The 21,004-nt window shown below is 43.7% G+C and overlaps 1 protein-coding gene across 2 annotated transcripts in view; it reads left to right on the top strand.

Annotated features, from left to right (window-relative positions):
* Positions 1–392: 392 nt before the first annotated feature.
* LOC133628512 (cell division cycle protein 27 homolog) overlaps positions 393–21,004 on the top strand; it is a 63,697-nt gene continuing 43,085 nt past the window's right edge. For both annotated transcript variants that reach the window (XM_062016773.1, XM_062016774.1), the window contains exons 1-2: positions 393–703; positions 14,661–14,736. In XM_062016773.1, the coding sequence (XP_061872757.1) occupies positions 677–703; positions 14,661–14,736 (103 nt within the window). In that variant the 5' untranslated portion in view covers positions 393–676. The remainder of the gene's footprint in view (positions 704–14,660; positions 14,737–21,004) is intronic.

A 21,004-nucleotide genomic window follows, 5' to 3' on the forward strand; every position in this document is an offset into this window, starting at 1 on the left:
TAAAATACCATATAAAAGATATGTATATTATGCATATAATATATATATTTTAGGTGCATAGGCAAATTTCTACTTTTTATGGGTGAAAAGGCACTTTGAGGGACGAGTCCTCAGCTCTGCGGGAGGTTTCACCCCACCAGGTGCCAGCTCTAAAGTCTGAGGCAGCCGCCGATCTCCCCACTGATGAACAGAACTACGCGCCTCCCATCAGCCTGCCTGTCCATGCAAACGCGTGCTCTGGCTGCCGTGCCGGTGGCTCACGGACACCGAGGGTAGGCCAGAGCGGCGGCACACCCAAGCGAGCCGCAGGTTCCACTGCCAAGTCTCCTCCCTCTAGCCTTACCGCACCGCCCAACTCGGCTCATCTCCATCCCCGTTCGTGTGCCTCCATCAGCCGAAGCGCTTCCGCTCGGCAGACGAGGGAGTGCTTTCGGCGCTCGGCTCTTTCCGCCTGGGGCTTCGGGTATTTCCGGCACGCGGTTCGGCTATTTTCGTCGCCAGCTTCGGAAGGGACCTTCCTTCCTTCCCCATCGCCTGCTTCAGTAACGGTTGCTGGGAGTTTAAATGAGTGGAGGTCGGGTTGCGTTGCGCCGTCGCTGGGACACGGACTGAGACGGGCTGGGGGCTGCCCCGCTCCGGGCTTAGTGAAAAGGAAGCGGAAGCCGAGGAGAACAGGATGACGGTGCTGCAAGAACCAGTCCAGGTACCGAGCCCTGAGCGGCTTGTGCTCGTCGCCGCGCTCAGGCCCCAAGGCCCGACCCGGCCTGCCCTGGCGGGCGGAGTTGAGAGTCGGACCCGCCGTGCTGCCCGCTCGTCGGGGAAGGGAAGGCCTTCCCACCGCTCGACCCTCTGCTGGTTTCCCGGTCTGCTTGGACCACTCTCGGGGGTAGGGGGGGCGGCGGCCTGTCGGACCCCGCCCAGGGGCAGCCGGCCACTTCACAGGAGCTGTTGGTCTCCGGCGGTACCGTAGCAGAATTGCCTTCCAGAAAAGGCCATTTCGGCTACCCTCGTCGATCGCTTGGGAGACCTGTTGAAATTTCTCTCTCCATCTCATGTCCCTTTCTGCGTTTGCTGCTATTTCACTTTTAAATGCTTTTAGCGTGTGTGTTGGGCAGATGAAGGGTATTCCTTCTTCCCTAGGAGCTGGTACCCTCAGCCTGATGGGACATTTAGGAATAATATTAATTTTGTTTTCTACCGTTTTTTTTAGTCTTGCTGTACTTATCCTCCTGGGCTTCCTGCTCTTGTTCTCAGTCTTCACAGAAATAAGAGTTGCTGCTTCTTTCCACCTATTCTGTATGCTCATTACTCTGTTCTGTGTTCTTCATTAATTTTTCTTTTTATTAATGTTCCTTCTTTTCTGTTTATTTTTTTAACAGAGTAGGGTTTTTTTCTAGTTATGCTAGGAACCTCTTGCTCTAAGTATCTTGGTAGTACACGACTGTGGTCTGTAATGAACATAGTTAAAATTCTTACTTTTGGCTCTCCTCTCTCCTTTTAATGTAAAGGTGGGAGGGGAAGAGAGATTTCTCCTGTAGAAGACCAACCTGCTGACTTGATCCTGTCCTTATGAGCTGATGACAGTGATGACTCTCCCATAAATCTGGAATTTGCCGTTAATGCCATTGTACTGTTTGTGCCCTCTGGAAACGCCACCAAGTCACTCTTCTGCAGTGGTTGTATTTATGCCATAGCTGTTACCTGTGGAGCTGGGCTGGTGTTTTGTACCAGTTGAGTATTCTAGGAAAACATGGCACTACATTAGAAAAGGAAGCAAAAAATGTTTTGCAGAGTGAATGACCAGAAACAATGTTAAATGTTACCTGTATTGTGCTAATTAGATGAACCAAGTGGAAAATGTTTGCTTTTCTGAGAGTTCTCTGATGGAAATGTGCAGTCTTCATACTTCAGAAAAGTCAAGACCTCACAAATGTTGTTCTCTGTTCCGAAGCTCTTATTGGCTTGGATGTTTTCATGAGGCTTTGCTACATTGAATATATCTATTTAGATTCTTCCTTCTTTCAAGTGCCCCATAATTTCTTTATCAGTGGTGGTTCTGCTGTTAGCTTTGATGCTATTCCTTGCTTACTGCGACACTGGTAAGTTTAGGAGTTGTTACATGTTGTGGCCTTGGTCATATTGTTGCTTTTAATAGTAAGAAAGCCACCAGTGTGCCCTCCAAAACAAGGTCAACATTGGAGTTCTGCCTGGATCTGTTGTTGTAGCTGTAGTCCTCTGTGCCATGATTGTGAGCAGAGGTGCAGCGGTTGGGCTGCTGTATTACGGGACCTTTCTGATCCAGCTCCTCCTTTTCTCGCTAGTGTAATATGTCTGGTGAGTGGTCTCCATTTTGCAGTGCCCTTCTGGGTGAAGTTGATTGCATTTCTGAATTCCCATTTTAGCTGGAATCCTGTATACTTTGCTCTGTTTTTCTTTTACTATGTAATTGGAAAAGTTTGCAATACTTCTCACTTCTGTCATTGCATAGATTTTTTTTTTTTCCTCTGTCTGTTCTCTCCCAGCTTTTCAGATATCTATAGGGCTTAGCACTCCAGAAAAAACCTGTAATCTTTATAATTGTGATAGGCAAAGCGTGATAGCTAAATGGAATCTTTGTGTTGCCTTCTAAATGTTGGGATTTAATTACATGAAAAGTATGTCCCAAAAGGCATCCTGTTCACTGGTTGGAGTTTCCCTAACTTTTTTATTTCCTTAGGCTATACAAAAGTTCCAGACTTTACATGGACAGCAGACCTCTACTGTACTTCCTGATGTGGTTAAGTTAAACTTCTTCAGGTCTAAAATAAGCCTCATATCCCACATGTGGAGGAACAGATGTGTCTGTTTCTGAAAACTATATTGGAAACAAAATGATGACTTTCTTTGAAATTTAGTTCTTCAAGGAGATCATTTGCTATTACCCATTTGAACTCTTTAAGACTACTATCATGGCTGAAAACATGCAATACCAATGTCTGCTTATTTAAAAGGCAGAATTTGCATAAGCAGTAAATGCAGCACAGCTTATTACAAAAAGCTCTTCTCCCCTCTCTCTGCCCTGAAGAAGTCTTAAATCGTGATAGAAACTGCTTAGCCTGTTAATAGGCTATAAAGCTTTTAAAAGAATTTCTAAGGCTATATAACTGTCAAAAGAGAACATCTACCTTTTAAGAGCTCTTTGGCTTAGATATAAAATGACACTTGGGCAGTACACAGGGTTTTTGGATAGAAGATGGACCTGTCTGAATCCACTTTTGTTTTACCTGATCTCCTCTCCTGAGGATGCTTTGCTGCAGTGCTGTGGCTGGTATGGTAGTCTTAGAATTCCCTGTTTAGTTTACATTTGCAAATGAATGCATATTTAAAATGTGAGACTGAGACACAGCTGTTTATCTGGTCTGTAGACATGCTTAAATAAAACTTTGATGCTTCAAGCTTCCCTCTTCTCCTTGTTTATAGTCATGAGAACAGATAATGGAATCGAAGCATCTCGACTGCTTTGCACACTCTTGAGGAGGCTGCATCTTTGGGTGTCTGTTGACAAGTTCTATCTGAAACTTTAACTACCATAGGACAGAAGCTAAGACTGTTTAAATTATATTTGTGGTTGTACTGTGGTGTCCTGCACTGAAGTCTTATTGGATGAAATATGTGATCTATGCGTTGAAGGTGCTGATCTTGAAGTCACTGGGTGCAGGTTCACTTTTCACCATCCTGTGTGTTGCTCATTCAAGTCCATCCTCCAGTGATCTGAGTGGTTCTTCCTGCAATTTTAGCAAATGACATAGAGCAACTAGGGTAGTGGTGACATACAATAGCAGGATTATTTAACAATTATCATCATACAATTTAATTTATGGGTTCTTCTCACCCAAAATCAAATTCCCTTGAGGTACACATTGAGTCTCAACATCCTTGCACATCACCCACCAAGCACACCCAAGTCCCTGAGCAAAAATAATCCCACAGATGGCTTTTGCCTTTACCCGAGGCAGGACACACCCAGACTGCCTTCCCTAACAGATCTTTTATGTGCACTATAGGGACTTTATCCCCTTCTACAGTATGTAAAAGTAATGATTGGGCAGGGCCAGCTCAGTTGACAGATCCTCTAGAGCTGAGTAACCAGGTAGCCTTTTCTAAATGTGTATCCCAATGTTTGAAGGTCCCACCTCCCATTGCTCTTAGTGTGGTCTTGAATAATCCATTTTATTGTTCCACTTTGCCGGAGGCTGGTGCATGATAGGGGATGTGATAGACCCACTCAATGCCGTGCTCTTTGGCCCAGGTGTCTATAAGTTTGCTTTGGAAGTGTGTCCCATTGTCTGACTCAATTCTTTCTGGGGTGCCATGTTGCCACAGAATTTTCTTTTCAAGGACCTGGATGGTGTTCTGTGCAGTGGCATGAGGCACAGGATATGTTTCCAACAAACTGTTCACCTCTACCATTGTGAGCACATGGCATTTGCCTTAGTGAGTCTGTGGCAGTGTGATGTAATCAATCTGCCAGGCCTCTCCATATTTATGTTTCTGTCATTGTCCTTCATACCATGTGTGCTTCCACCATTTGGCTGCTTTGATTGCAACATGTTTCACACTCATGGATAACCTGTGCAATAGTGTCCAAGTTTAAGTCCAACCCTCAATCGTGAGCCCATCTATAGATCCCTTTAGAGGGACCTCTAAAGGTCCCTTCCACCCCCCATTCTACGATAGGAAGTATCATTAATAAGGAGAGTGTGTAGGGACTTGACTTTTTCCACCTGTGATCTCTGCTGTCTTCCTGCATTGCCCAGGATTTGAAGGCATGTGGATTTGTCTAGGAGTGAGGAATTTGTTCAAAGCCCTGAAACTTGGGGCTCAGAGACTTGCAGATTGCATTATCTCTGGAACAGAAGCTCTCAGAGCAGAGCTCTGGTCTCAAGGTGCTAGGTGACTCTTGAGCATGACCAAAAGAGTAAATAACCTAATATCGTGGTTATTGGCTGTGTTTCTGTCTGGTTTCACTGCTGCTTTGGTATGGGACTATACTGAATTATAAGCAGCTACCAATAGAGCAGTAATTTTTTTCCCTGGAATCTGGAAAACAAAACAGCAATAGAATTGTTCCAACTGCCCTACAGCAGAATAGAAACTAATTCTGTGGTTAATGAATCTGAGAGAAGCTATGTGAAAAAGACAACTATAACATGAAGTAACAAACAGACTCTGAAAACTTGTGCTCATCTTGCTTGTGGCAGAGGGAGAGCTTTCATGTCCCAGGCTCAGTACCGATGAGAGGCTGGCCTTGGGAGGTCTTAGGTTTGCTGTTGACTCAAGTGGGAGTGTGAGGTCCAGTATTTGATGCAAGTAGAATCTATGAACATGTTCTATGAGCCTTATCCATGGCTCATGGATAAAGGAAAGTATATGAAGACTTTCCACCTGGAAGACAGAGGAAGGGTTGAGTTGTGCAGCAGGTTTAAATCTGGCCTCTGTTTCAGCTTTGTACTGCTGCATACCCATGCTTGTTAACAGTTGCTGGGTTCCTAACTAATTCTTCTATCTCTTACTTACTTACATGAGAACTGCTTAATCTATTTATGTCATACAGTGGAACTGAACATTACCCCTAGCAGTGGCAACACAAGTGTGAAATGTCTGCGTTTGTAACTATACCAAACCCAGAAAGTATATTTCAGTGTTGAGACTTGAAAGGTTTGTCCCCTGAAACTCAATTAGTCTGTGTCTCACCATTTTATAAGACACAGGATTTTACGCAGTTAATGCAGGATCCCATTTCTTTCTCTTTTCCCCCCTCCCTTTTCTTTCCTTTCCCCTTTCCTCCTCTCCCATGATATAACTACCTACAACCTGAAATGGGAGGAACACAACTTTTTGAAGTGTGCTGTCACCTTACTTATTCTGCTTATTCATTTGTTTTTTTATTTTACTGCTCACATTGTTAAAAGACTGGGATCATACAGTGTACTCTGCACAAAACAGACTGATTTCCATAAAGTGGTATTGCCTTAGTTACTGCCAGCGTAGTGTTTTTTAAGCAAATACCCAAGAAAACTGATGGGGTCTGAAGCTGAGTGTGGGCAGCAGGTTGAGGGAGGTTCTTCTCCCCCTCTACTCTGCCCTGGTGAGGCCTCATCTGGAGTTCTGTGTCCAGTTCTGGGCTCCTCAGCTCAAGAGGGACAGAGAACTTCTGGAGAGAGTCCAGCACAGGGCCACCAAGATGATCAGGGGTATGGAACATCTTTCATATGAGGAAAGGCTGCGGGAACTGGGGCTGTTTAGTCTGGAGAAGAGGAGATTGAGGGGAGATCTTATTAACATTTACAAATATCTAAAGGGTGAGTGTCAGGAGGTTGGGACATCCCTTTTTTCTATTGTAGCTAGCAACAGGACAAGGGGTAATGGGATGAAGCTGGAACACAAAAAGTTCCACTTACACATAAGAAAAAACCAGTTCACTATGAGGGTGACGGAGCAGTGGCACAGGCTGCCCAGAGGGGTTGTGGAGTCTCCTTCCTTGGAGGTCTTCAAGACCCGCCTGGACATGTTCCTATGTGACCTGATCTAGGTGAACCTGCTTCTGCAGGGGGGTTGGAGTGGATGATCTCTAAAGGTCCCTTACAACCCCTACCATTCTGTGATTCTATGATTAAAAAAAAATAAACTTAAAAAAGGCAAGTCATTCTCATCATAGTTTCTAAGGGTCTACTAACTGTAGGCTGGAAAACTTGTAGCACTGTTAAATCCAAAAACATCTGAACAACAAAAGATGAAAGAAAACAAGACAGAAGCTCTAAACGCTGGCAAAGTATTTACAATGCGTTATGGATTAAGGGCCAGGCTACAATAGGTGACACTGATATAGGTGTATATTACAGACTACCTGATCAGTATGGGGAAGTTGATGAGGCCTTTACAGGCAGTTGGAAGCAGCTTCAAAAGAAAAAAAAACAAAAAACCACAAACCACACAAAACCAGAGGCCCTGGTTCTTGTTGGAGATTTCAACCACGCAGACATCTGCTTGAAGGCCTTCACAGCTAGCCACTTACAGTCCAGGAGATTCCTTCAGTGCATTGATGATAACTTCTTGATGCAAATGGTGGATGTGCCAACAAGCAGAGGAGCACTAATAGATCTTGTACTCACAAACAAGCAGGGTCTGGTTGAAGTGGTAAAGGTTGAGGGCAGTCTTGGCTGCAGCAACCATGAGATGGTGGAGTTCAGGATCTGGTGTGGTAGGAACAGAACACCAAGCAGGACCACAACCCTGGACTTCAGCAGGGCCAACTTTGGCCTTTTCAAGCAATTGCTAGGGAACATGCAATGGAACAAGGTACGAGAAGGTAAAGCGATCCAAGACAGTTGGTCTATATTCAAAGATCACTTCTTCCAGGCTCAGGATCAGAGCATCCCAGCTGGTAAGAAATCAAGAAAGGGAGCCAGGAGACCCACATGCTTAAATAGGGAACTGTTGGGCAAACTCAAGTGGAAGAAGAGAGTCTATAGATCATGGACGGAAGGGATGGCCACTTGGGATGAGTATAAGGCTGTCGTCAGAAGATGTAGGGAGACAACTAGGAAAGCTAAAGCCTCATCGGAGTTGGGCTTTGCAAGGGAGGTCAAGGACAACAAGAAGGGCTTCTTCAAATACATTGTGGATAAAACTAACGCTAGAGGCAATGTAGGCCCACTGTTGAATGAGGCAGGTGTCTGAGCGACAGAGGATACAGAGAAGGCACAGTTACTGAATGCCTTCTTTGCCTATATACTGCTGGAGACTGTTCTCAGGAGCCCCAGACTCCCGAGGAAGTCAAGCTAAAGGAGGAGTTTTGTTTGGTTGATGAGGACTGGATTAAGGATCAGTCGAGCAGTCCTGTTTGACCAACCTGATAGCCCTTTTATGAAAATGTAACCAGGTGGATAGATGGTGGTAGTGCAGTGTATGTGGCTTATCTGGATTTCAGTAAAGTATTTGACACCATCTCCCACAGCAACCTTGCAGCAAAACTGAGAGAGTATGGGCTGAATGATCAGGTAGTGAGGTGGATTGTTAACTGGTTGAAGAAAAGAAGGCAGAGTTGTGATCAATGGGGCAAGGTCTAGTTGGAGGCCTGTGTCTAGTGGAGTCCCTCGGGAGTTGGTGCTGGGACTGGTACTGTTCAATATATTCATTCATGATCTTGCTGAGGGAACAGAGGGCACTGTCAGCATGTCTGCTGATGATATTGAACCGGGGGGAATGGTTGACACCCCAAAAGGCTGTTCTGACATTCAACGAGACCTGGACAGGCTGGAGAGTTGGGCAAAGAGAAATCTAATGAAATTCAACAAGGGCAAGTGTAGAGTGTTGCATTTGGGAAAGAATAACCCCATGTACCAGTACAGGTTGGGGAATGAACTCAGAGTAGGAGAGGAGAAAGGGACCTGGGGGCTTGGTGGGCAGCAGGATGAGCATGAGTCAGCAATGTGTCCTCATGACTAAGAAGGCCAATGGCATCCTGGGGTAGATTAGAAGGGCTGTGGCCAGCAGGTCGAGAGAGGTTCTCCTCCCCCTCTACTCTGTCCCTGTGAGGCCTCATCTGGAATATTGTGTCCAGTTCTGGGCCCCTCAGTTCAAGAAGGACAGGGAGCTGCTGGAGAGAGTTCAGCACAGGGCCACAAAGATGATGCAGTGGAGCCATCTCCCTTCTGATGAAAGGCTGAGGGAGCTGGAGCTCTTTAGCTTAGAGAGGAGAAGATGAAGGGTGATCTCATTCTTGTTTACAAATATGTAAAGGGTAGGTGTCAGGAGGATGAAGCCAGGCTATTCTCAGTGATGGCCAATGACAGGACAAGGGGCAACAGGTAAAGCTGGAATAAAAGAGGTTCCAAAGAAACAAGGACAAACTTCCTCACTGTGAGGGTGACGGAGCACTGGAAGGGGCTGCCCAGATGGGTCGTGGAGTGTACTTCTCCGGAGACATTCAAAACCCACCTGGATGAGTTCCTGTGTGACCTACTCTAGGCGGTCCTACTCTGGCAGGGGGGTTGAACTAGATGACCTTTCAAGCTCCCTTCCAACCCTTAAGATTCTGTGAAATCACTCCCAAAGAAGTCTGCTAGCATTTTCCTTACTAGTTCTGGAGGAGTAAAATAAACCTTGGCACCAACAAATCAGAAAGCTTGACATAATCAGATCAGTAGAAAACATCTTCGCTACAAAACTGTTCTGCAGACTTACCTATTTCACATAGTGATTCAAAAGGTGACCAGAGGAATGGATTTAAACTAAGGCTCTTTTGGTAACATTCTGATCCTTTGGCAAGCCGGTCTGTCTTGCTGTAAAAAGAACATAACAGTTTATAGATAAACTTGGGAACACCACTTCTTTTTTCAAGTGAGCTTTCCAGATGAGGAGTTGAAAAACAAAAAGACGTGTTGAGAGTCATAGCAACATTCCTCATTTTTCAAGCCACAGACTCATATTGAGTTATTTTTAAGTTACTGGACATGTTTTGACAAAGATGAAATTTAGTTTTTGTTTTAGAAAGATGTTCTTTATTACCACTTTTTTATCTTTTGCAAACAGCAACCCACTTGCTAGCCTTCTGGCCATTTTTATTATCTATGGATAATGTCTTTGCATATAAATTAAACGCTAAACTGAACACCTAAGTATCTGGCTACAGAGATAGCTTCTATTTTTTTTTTTTTTTTTAAATAACAGGTATACTAGGTAGTAAGGAAGGAACCTCACTGTTCCTATTCAATCTCTTTGCATTTACTGAAACCTTTCCTGTGTCTAGGCAAAAAACAAAGCATTTGAATCTGTAAAGTTATTTTGACTGTCAGTCCTTCAAACTTCCCTTTGAAGGTTATAGCTATACATCTGTAAAATAGACACAGAAAAATCAGAATGGCAACACTGAGAAACAGGCCTTGAGAGTTTTTAAGAGAAGATTACAGAATAAACCCAAAGGTATATAAAAAAAAATCCCTACAACTCTTGGATTGCATGTTTAACCTGAAAAAAGAGGAATTGGTGTTTTCAGTCCATCAGAAGCTCTGGCTGAAAGATAAACCATTCTTGAATTCCCAAGTTAAAGGCTTTCACAGCTATCCACCTGCATCTATCATGCTCCAAAATTGTGCAGGCCATGTAACCCAGAAACAGGTGTACCCTGTGGTGACTAAAAATATATTTGACTAAAATTTGGCTTGGTCAAAAAAAAAAAAAAATCAACCAACCAAACAAAAAAAAAACAACCCAAAAAAACACACTCACCCAGACCCTAAGCTTCATTAAGTAAAGTTTTTTAAAAGCAACATTACCAGTAGACATGTCCAAGTAAGGAGAGCGTAAAGCATGCAGAGTCACCAAACTCCATAACGATGTCATCATGGCTTTTCTGTTTATTCAACACTCCACCAGATAAGATCTGCTCTCCTTCTGCAAACCTTTTTTTTTTTAAAAAAAAAGGCATAAAGGAGTTACAAGGGTCACAGTACTCATAGACCAATGTTTTCACCTTGTTGCAAACAAAACCAGAAATCCACCATCAGCATCCACAAATTTCAAGCCATATACAAACTAGTTCCTGCAAATGCATTTTAAATAGACTGAATCCTCTAGCAACATAGAGGTATGTGGTACTCTGAAGTTGAACATTTCTACTAGGACAGTCAATCCTAACACTCCACACCACTCCAAAACAGAGATACATAATACAACATAACTTTTATAGAAGTTACTAATCTTAGTCTGAATACTAAAATGGAGGACAAGAAAGTCTTCTAGACACTTCAGTTTTGAAGGTACTTTACCTAGTAACAACCTAAGACAATGCTTAGTTTGGCTTTGTTTCTCAACTACAAAATACAATCAGTAAGGCTTCATGCACTCTGTTAAGATCCAACATTGGAATATGGCACAGACTTTGGATTTTAATGCCTCGCCTTCTTGCAAGATGGATTCAAATGGAGAACAAAGGCTCAGGGTGCATCTATCACACCAGCAGTACCATTCACACGGAATGGAACACTTGCTATTAAGCTTGAAAATTTCTTTATACAACCTCTGGAGATGGGAGGCATTCTTATGTCATCCCAAACCGACACCTGCACAAACAAGTCAACTCCTCTTGCCTCCACTTGAAACTATACCTATAGGTAGATGCTTCCATCAGTATAGACCATTCCCACAAGAAAATAAGGCACAACTGTATAAGTGAGCTCATGTAACTGTAGCAGGAACGACAAATAAACTTAAGAAATTCTATAGAATACATTTAAGAAATCCCACGTAGTTTAAACTGAAATCAGTCCAGAAACTGATGTGCTGTACACACACACACACACACACACTAGACTTTGTAAAAGCAAGGGAAGGACTCATCAGCTTGAAATCTATTCCACTAGGACCTTGCCAGGTAGAACATGATTTCTAATATATACTAATAACTCCAGAAGTGTTAAATGAGAGTCAAAAGAAACACAAATCAAGACATCCTTGCTACGCTAAGACAAAAGTTTTTGCCTTTCTTGGCGCCTCATCTTCTTCATTCTGCACCTCAGTCAGATGTTGTTTCCTACATTTGAGCTGAAAAGCCTACATCAGAACAAAATACTCTCATTAACAAATTCTCGGGGCATTAAGGCCTGTAGGTCAAGCAGTTTTACTTTATACTCTTTCTGTTAGACCCCAGGAAACCAGCAAGATACTTAGATGCTATTATGTACCTGACAAGATGGATCTTTATGTTCAATATAGCATTCTTGAATGTGGGTTCAAGGTAGGTTTGTTCTGGCTTTTTCAAAATAGATTTCCATCTGTCATCTTTTCCCCTCACACACTCATTAGCAATAACTGGGTAAGATGAGCAAGACTACTATTTGAGAGAAGCAGCCTGCCCATTAAATTCATAGTGGAAGCACTTAATGAAATAAGCAAACTTTCAGAGAAACACAAAACCAAAACAGAGATCCAGAGCAGTCTTCTTGAGTTAACTCAGCAATCAATGTCATCTCCCCCTACACAGCTTGACAACTCCTTTGTAAGTGATTCAATACTTTTAGAGACTGCTGCAATGTATGCTAACGTTCATTAGGTCCATTATCTGAAATCGAAATGATTTGAACTTAAAATAATCGTTAGAGCTGAAGGACCAAGGAATTACTAGTTTATGCAATATGACAGCTTTCAAGAGAAATGAAAAACCAGCATGAAAAAAAACAACTCCACCTCCACACGTTGCCACACTGTCCTTTCTAAACAATACCTAGGCCTCCATGGAGCTGGAGCTGCTCTCTATGTGAGGGAGCAATTAATGTGTACCAAACTGTGCCTGGGTGGGGATGAGGGGCAGGTTGAGTGCTTATGGGTAAAAATTAATGGGCAGGGAAAGGCAGGTGATATTGTTGTAGGAGTTTGCTACAGGCCACTTGATCAGGAGGAGGAAGTGGATGAGGCCTTCTACGAACAGCTGAGAGCTGCCTAACAGTCACAATCCCTAGTCCTCACGGGGGACTTAAACTACCCTGATATTTGCTGGGATAGCCACACAGCCAAGCACATGCAGCCCAGGAGGTTCCTACAGATTGTTGATGACAACTTCCTGTTGCAGATGATCGAGGAACCAACAAGGAGGGGTGTGCTGCTGGACATGGTACTGACGAATAAGGAGGACCTGGTTGGGGATGTGAAGGTTGGAGGCAACCTCAACTGCAGTGACCATGAGATGGTAGAGTTCAAGATCCTGTGTGGAAAAGGCAGGACACAAAGCAGGACCGTGACCCTGGATTTCAGGCGAGCCAACTTTGGCCTCTTCAAAGATCTACTTGGACAGATCTCATGGAATATGATTCTAGAAGACAGAAGTGCCAATGAGAGCTGGTCAATTCTCAAGCACCACTTCCTCTAAGCCCAGGATCAGTGTGTCCCAATGTGTAAGAAAGGAGGAAAAGGAGGTAGGAGGCCTCCATGGATGAGCGAGGATCTACTGGGACAACTCAGGCAGAAAGCAGCCATCTATGAGAGGTGGAAACAGGGGCTGGCTTCTTGGGAAGAGTATAGGAACATTGCCAGGGCATGCAGGGGTGCAACTAGGAAGGCTAGAGCCCTTCTAGAATTAAATTTAGCCAGGGATGTTAAGGACAGTAATAAGGCATTTTTCAAGCACATCAGCAGCAGAAGGATGGCAATGGGGAATGTGGGCCCACTGCTAAACACCGAGGGTGCCCTGGTGTCTGAGGATGCAGAGAAGGCCGAAGTACTGAATGCCTTCTTTGCTTCAGTCTTTACGGCCAAGGCTGACCCTCGGGAAGCCCAGTCCGGCAAGGATAACAGGATAGTCAAGGGAGGTTCTTCTCCCTCTCTACTCTGCCCTGGTGAGGCCTCATCTGGAGTACTGTGTCCAGTTCTGGGCTCCTCAGCTCAAGAGGGACAGGGAAGTGCTGCAGAGAGTCCAGCGCAGGGTCACCAAGATGATCAGGGGACTGGAGCATCTTTCATATGAGGAAAGGCTGTGGGAACTGGGGCTGTTTATTCTGGAGAAGAGGAGACTGAGGGGGGATCTTATTAACATTTATAAATATCTAAAGGGTGGGTTGTCAGGAGGTTGGGACATCCCTTTTTTTTATAGTAGATAGTAACAGGACAAGGGGTAATGGGATGAAGCTGGAACACAAAGAGTTCCACTTAAACATAAGAAAAAACTATTTCACTGTGAGGGTGACGGAGCAGTGGAACAGGCTGCCCAGAGCGGTTGTGGAGGCTCCTTCCTTGGAGGTCTTCAAGACCAGCCTGGACATGTTCCTAGGTGACCCTGCTTCTGCAGGGGGGTTGGACTGGATGATCTCTGAAGGTCCCTCCCAACCCCTACCATTCTATGATTCTATGATTTGTAGACATGTACAGAACATAAAACATTTACTTACTTGCCGAGGTCAACACAGCATTTTGCAAGCAGGTATTTACATTGTGGGGTAGTACAGCTGTGTCCTTTTAGGAGCCTGTATGCTTTATAGGCCTTTCCTGAGCGGTAGTAACATGTTGCAAGTAAAAACAGAGCTTCTTCTGAATGTACTAAAAAAAAAAAAAAAATCATCACTTGGTTGCTTACTGTTTTGATACAAGGAATTTAAGCTAGGGAATAAAAAACAGATAAGAACAAGATAAAAAAACCCCAAGCATTGATATTAGAGATTCTGCGGTTCTTAAGGGAATGCTGATAATCCCCTTAAGGAAAATGCCATATACCGAATGTATTTCCATCAATGGTAGTCTTATATTGACAAGACAATGATGTGATTTCTAGTCCTGTTGATTTTTGTTTTGACATACCTGTTTAAATGGATCTGTTTAATGCCACTAAAATGGATTTGGCACCCTAGCTTTTTCCTGACTCCCCTACTCCTCCTTGGGCACAGCTAAGGTTTAAATGAAATGCTGTGGTAACTGGTTTGGGAGTGTGTTTTGTTCTTAGCTTTACTTAATGTGTGTTTAATTCTTTTTACTAATAGTTGAAACAACTGAAACTTGGTCTGCACTTCTATCTTTCTCTATTCTTATGACTCTGGTAAAACAAAAATTGAACTTTGCTGTTTGACAATAAGAGCTAATGAGTTTTGTGCTATTAAAACTTCACTCTAAATTTAAATTCTTTTTTTGTCTTACAGGCTGCTATATGGCAAGCACTTAACCACTATGCTTACCGTGATGCAGTATTCCTTGCAGAAAGATTGTATGCAGAAGGTATGTACTTTGAAAATAGACAGTTGATGCTTTTTTGAAATTTTATTTGAGTTTAGGGTTTTTGAGCCTCTGGACCTCCTTTGTTTTACTTTTGTTGTTATAATGAAGTTAAACTTTCTGCTTGGAGAAAGTGCAAGAATGCCACACTATTAGGTTGGAAAATCAAATTGTGTAATGGCAGCACATTAAAACTTCCTTCAAAAAATTGACTTAGAGTTGTGCATTTAAATACGTTTACAGTGATCTATTTTATGGTACCTGATGGACAAGAAGTTTACTGTAAGCTTAAGCATCGCATGTCTTGCAAGGGTACTTGAGGATAGATGCAGTACACAAATTCTAGAATTTTTCTTGATATGGAAAGCTGTCTTTGCCAATAATACTATTCAGATAAGTTGATTCCCGCGTTAGTTGAAAGAGGATCTTTTGATGATGGGAGAAAAGTGGAGTGAAATTAAGATGATGAGAATCAGAACATATGAATTCGGTATCTCCCTTTGAATTCCTGTTAATTGTTACTTTATTGTAGTGCTGTCAGATCTAGGACATCTCTAATGTTGAGTAGGCAGCAGTAATAAAAATCTGTACTTTTCCTGGGTCCTTCAAAGACCACTTTTTTTCTTGCATTCTAGTCCCTCTTCTTCCTTAACCTTTCTTCCATGACCTCAGATAAGCTTTGTGTTCTCCTCTACTTCTTTCTCTTCGATACTGGCATTCAGCTTTTCTGTGTTTTGAAAGGTATTGTCCCCCAATCACTACCATGAAATACAAAAAAAATAGCACAACCTTTAAGCTAAAATATAAGCATAATATAATTTCACATACTAAACAACTTGAGCTTATAATATGAATTAAACTGTATAACCTGTTTCATTCTCTGTACTCTGTAATGATATATTTTACTTTCCGTATTTTGCCAGACATGGCCACAATGTGCTGCTTAACAATGGAAGTACAAACCTAATTTTTGAGAAGCTGACTTTTCTTTCCTCATGTCAAGGTTACCCATGAAATCAAGGATACTTATAAGAGAAGCGTTGCATAGAATATTCATAGAATCATAGAATGGTAGGGGTTGGAAGGGACCTTTAGAGATCATCTAGTCCAACCCCCCTGTAGAAGCAGGTTCACCTAGATCAGGTCGCATAGGAACATGTCCAGGCTGGTCTTGAAGACCTCCAAGGAAGGAGCCTCCACAACCCCTCTGGGCAGCCTGTTCCACTGCTCTGTCACCCTCACAGTGAAAGATTTTTCTTATGTTTAAATGGAACTTTTTGTGTTCCAGCTTCATCCCATTACCCCTTGTCCTGTTACTAGCTACCATAGAAAAAAGGGATGTCCCAACCGCCTGACACCCACCCTTTAGATATTTATAAATGTTAATAAGATCACCCCTCAGTCTCCTCTTCTCCAGACTAAACAGCCCCAGTTCCCGCAGCTTTTCCTCATATGAAAGATACTCCAGTCCCCTGATCATCTTGGTGACCCTGTGCTGGACTCTCTGCAGCACTTCCCTGTACCTCTTGAGCTGAGGAGCCCAGAACTGGAAACAGTACTCCAGATGAGGCCTCATTAAGGCAGAGTAGAGAGGGAGAAGAACCTCCCTTGACCTGCTGGCCACACTCTTCTTGATGCATCCCAGGATACCATTGGCCTTCTTTACCATGAGGGCACATTGCTGGCTCATGTTTAGCTTATTATCAATCAGGATTCCCAGGTCTCTCTCTGCAGAGCTGCTCTTCAGCAGTTCGACCCCTAGCCTGTCCTGATGCATGGGGTTGTTCCTTCCCAGATGCAGGACTCTGCACTTGTCCTTGTTGAACCTCATGAGCTTCCTCTCTGCCCAACTCTCAAGCTGGTCGAGATCCTGCTGAATGGCAGCACAGCCTTCTGGGGAATCAGCCAGTCCTCCCAGTTTGGTGTCATTAGCGAACTGGCTGAGGGTACACTGTCCCCTCATCCAAGTGGTTTATGAAGATGTTGAACAAGACTGGCCCCAGAACCAATCCCTGTGGAACTCCACTGGCCACAGGCCTCCAACTCAATTCTGTGCCATTGATCACCACCCTCTGGGCTCTGTCATTCAGCCAGCTCTCGATCCACCTCACTGTCCACTCATCCAAGCCACACTGCTTGAGTTTTCTGATGAGTGTGTTATGGGAGACAGTGTCAAAAGCGTTGCTGAAGTCAAGGTAGATGACATCCGCTGCTCTTCCCTCATCTAGCCAGCTGGTTATGTACTCATAGGTTGGTCAAACAGGATTTCCCCTTAGTGAATCCATGTTGACTCCTCCTGATAACCATCTTTTTCTTCATATGTTTAGTGACAACATTCAGGATGAGTTGTTCCATCACCTTTCCAGGGATGGAGGTGACACTGACCAGCCTGTACTTTCCTGGGTTGTCCTTCTTGCTCTTTTTGAAGACTAGAGTGACATTGGCCTTTCTCCAGTCCTCAGGCACTCCAACTGTCCTCCACGATTCATCAAAAATGATGGAGAGAGGCTTAGCAATCACATCAGCCAGCTCTCTCAGCACTCTTGGATGCATCCCATCAGGACCCATTGACTTGTGAGCCTTAAGCTTGGCCAACAAGTCTTTAACCGCTTTCTCTTCCACCCAGGGCAAGTCCTCTGTTGTCCTGGCCATCCTGTTATCCTTGCTGGACTGGGCTTCCCGAGGGTCAGCCTTGGCCGTAAAGACTGAAGCAAAGAAGGCATTCAGTACTTCGGCCTTCTCTGCATCCTCAGACACCAGGGCACCCTCGGTGTTTAGCAGTGGGCCCACATTCCCCATTGCCATCCTTCTGCTGCTGATGTGCTTGAAAAATGCCTTATTACTGTCCTTAACATCCCTGGCTAAATTTAATTCTAGAAGGGCTCTAGCCTTCCTAGTTGCACCCCTGCATGCCCTGGCAATGTTCCTATACTCTTCCCAAGAAGCCAGCCCCTGTTTCCACCTCTCATAGATGGCTACTTTCTGCCTGAGTTGTCCCAGTAGATCCTCGCTCATCCATGGAGGCCTCCTACCTCCTTTTCCTCCTTTCTTACACATTGGGACACACTGATACTTGAGCTTGGAGGAAGTGGTGCTTGAAGATTGACCAGCTCTCATTGACACTTCTGTCTTTTAGAATCATATTCCATGAGATCCGTCCAAGTAGATCTTTGAAGAGGCCAAAGTTGGCTCGCCTGAAATCCAGGGTCACGGTCCTGCTTTGTGTCCTGCCTTTTCCACACAGGATCTTGAACTCTACTATCTCATGGTCACTCATGTCTCCAACCAGGTCCTCCTTATTCGTCAGTACCACGTCCAGCAGCAGACTCCTTCTTGTTGGTTCCTCAGTCATATGTGACAGGAAGTTGTCATCAACAATCTGCAGGAACCTCCTGTGCTGCATGTGCTTGGCTGTGTGGCTATCCCAGCAAATATCAGGGTGGTTGAAGTCCCCCATGAGGACCAGGGAATGTGATCGTGAGGCAGCTCTCAGCTGTTCATAGAAGACCTCATCCACTTCCTCCTCCTGATCAAGTGGCCTGTAGCAAACTCCTACAACAATATCACCTGCCTTGCCCTGCCCGTTAATTTTTACCCATAAGCACTCTACCGGCTCCTCATCCTCACCCAGGCACAGTTTGGTACACATTAATTGCTCCCTCACATAGAGAGCAACTCCACCTCCACGCCTTGTCAATCTGTCTTTCTTGAACAATCCATAGACCTCCATGGCTGTGCTCCAGTCATGGCAGCTGTCCCACCACGTCTCTGTGACCGCAATGAGGTCGTAGCCCCGCATCCGCACCCACATCTCCAGTTCCTCCTGCTTATTCCCCAGGCTGCATGCATTGGTGTAGAGGCAGCGCAGGGGCTTACTCAAACACACAGGTTTCCCTGGGCGGGTGCAGGAGGTTCCTCCCCAGTTTGGCTCTTCCTCAGGGTGGTCAGCCTTCTGTATCTCAGCCCAGTGTGCAGATGAAGGGCACTTATCACTGCATTCCCTGTCCTGCCCTTTTTCCTAGCTAGAGGGGACAACTTGTTCTGTTTTGCTTCTCCCCCCAAGTCCCTTAGTTTAAAGACCTCTTTATTAAATTTGCTAGCCTACTCCAAAATATTCCTGTGCCCTTACAGGAGAGATGAATCCTGTCCTGTCCTATCAAGCTGTAGTCTCCAAGGAAGGATCCATTGTCAAAGTACCCAAAGCCTTCCTGCCAGCACCAGCCTCTCAGCCAGGATTTCACTTGGCTGATTTTTCCATTACAAACTCCTCCTTTATTACCACTGAACTGGATAGAGGAGAAAATAACCTGAGCCCCTCTACCTTTTACCTGCTCCCCCAAGGATTTAAAATCCATCTGGATCCTGGAGATGTCATGCCTCATGACATCATTCATACTTACATGGAACACAAGTAGAGGGTAGTAGCCTGCATCTCTGACGAGCTGCAACCATATAATCTAGACGTGCATGAAGGAAATAGTGTTTTAAGGATGGCATATCTCCTCTGAGTACAGCACTGTGTGAGATGCAGGGAAATGCTGATGGAGTATGATTGCCAAGGATATAGAAACAAGAGAATCCACTCTCTGTAGCAGCTGAAAGAAAAATACGTGACTTAATACTGATGTTCTCTTTGCCGAATAATACTTAGCAGGAGTACTTCTAAGAGCCCTTTTTGATGTTGACCAATGGTGCTGAGAGGGAACAGCATGCATGCTGTCACTTGCTTCAAGCAGTTAACTGCTAGCAAAACATCTGGCTTATGGTTAAAATAAATAGTTATACTACAGAGTAGAAGCTGCTAAGCTTCAATACCATGACTCCATATTGGCAGTAGTGATTTTACCTTGAGAAGAGCTGCTTTTAAGCACCTGCAATTATTGTCCTTGTAGGGACATCTGTGGCTTGATAGTTTTGCAAGAAATCTCAGTGTGTTAAATTAGTGGATAAAAAAATTGATTTAACTGTCACTTTCAAAAAGATCTTCTGGTGATTTTAGAATAAGGCTAACAAAATGTTCTCTTTTTGGGTCTTCAGTTTCCATTGTCACTGTCTGGGTGAGGTCACAAGACTAAAATAGTTTTCAGCATAGCAAAGGATTTGAGCGTGTTGCCCAAAGAGGTTTTTGTGTAATGCTAGTATTGATTTTTTCTGAAGAGTTCTAGGTAAGTAAATGAACAGATATTAGAATTGTTTCTTTTAATGCTGAATTATGTTGGTAGCATGTTCTGAATAGTATCAAGCCATGTGAGTTTCTTAAATGTTTTGAGATTTTAAGTTGCTTGCCTTCATAGATGGCCCTTCTTTGAGTCAAAATACATGATTGCATAAAGGGTGATTTGAGTGTAATGTTTGGAAGTACAAAGAGCAGGATAAGTCACCATCATGTATATAATCCATCAACATATCTAGATATCTCTCTCTTCTTGCCTAAAACCCAGAAAACAGAGTTAAAATTAAGTCATACAGATTTTTTCCACAACCACAGCTTAATGCTTGAATTAACCACACCACTGTGTTATGTGCCATGGTTTAGCGAGGACCAGCTTTTGCTTGGTAACGGGGAGAGGGCTGCAGGGTAGGCCCGGTAAAGAGTTCTTGGACTTTCCCTTGGCTCTGAGGTTCAGACCCATCTCCAGCCCAGCTGCGCCAATCTGGTGCTTCTGCCAGCATTTATTATGTCTTGATTACTCTTGGTCTCTGTTTAAGTAGAGATGACTTCTTCCTGAGGCTTGACTGCTTCATACAGAATTTAGAAACTTATGAAGACTCTGGGAAGAGGATTTGTAGGAGAGCTTGTCCCTATCACTACTTTCTAACATAAAATAAAATGTCTGAATGGTAATGTTAAGTCATGTTCCCAATGAAATGATGAGTGTGGGCAGCAAGAAAGTGAAGACTTAATGTTAAGGTAGAGGTGACTGGTAATTGAGTGACTTCAATAGTCATTAAAATTGCAAAATCTGCTCCCCTAAGTCATATGACTATATAGCATCAAGAAAAGTAATGGAAGTAAAATTGCAAATGGGAAAAGATCACTTAAGGATGAAAACTTTTAATTAGGCTATGTAGGCTGAAAAGGATCTTCCTTCTGAAAGTTCTTGTACTTCCTAGCAGCCATTGTTGTGCCAGTGTTTATACTCTACTTAAGCTAGTGTAAAGCATTACTAGCAGGTGTGATAATACTCTGAGCCAAGTCTTGGTGTGGCAAATGAGTTGTTAAAGTAGCTCTGTAGGAATGACTGTTTTTGCTTGTCTCACTGTTATTTTA

This window comes from Colius striatus, chromosome W (genome assembly GCF_028858725.1).
Source record: "Colius striatus isolate bColStr4 chromosome W, bColStr4.1.hap1, whole genome shotgun sequence".
Lineage (NCBI taxonomy): Eukaryota > Metazoa > Chordata > Aves > Coliiformes > Coliidae > Colius > Colius striatus.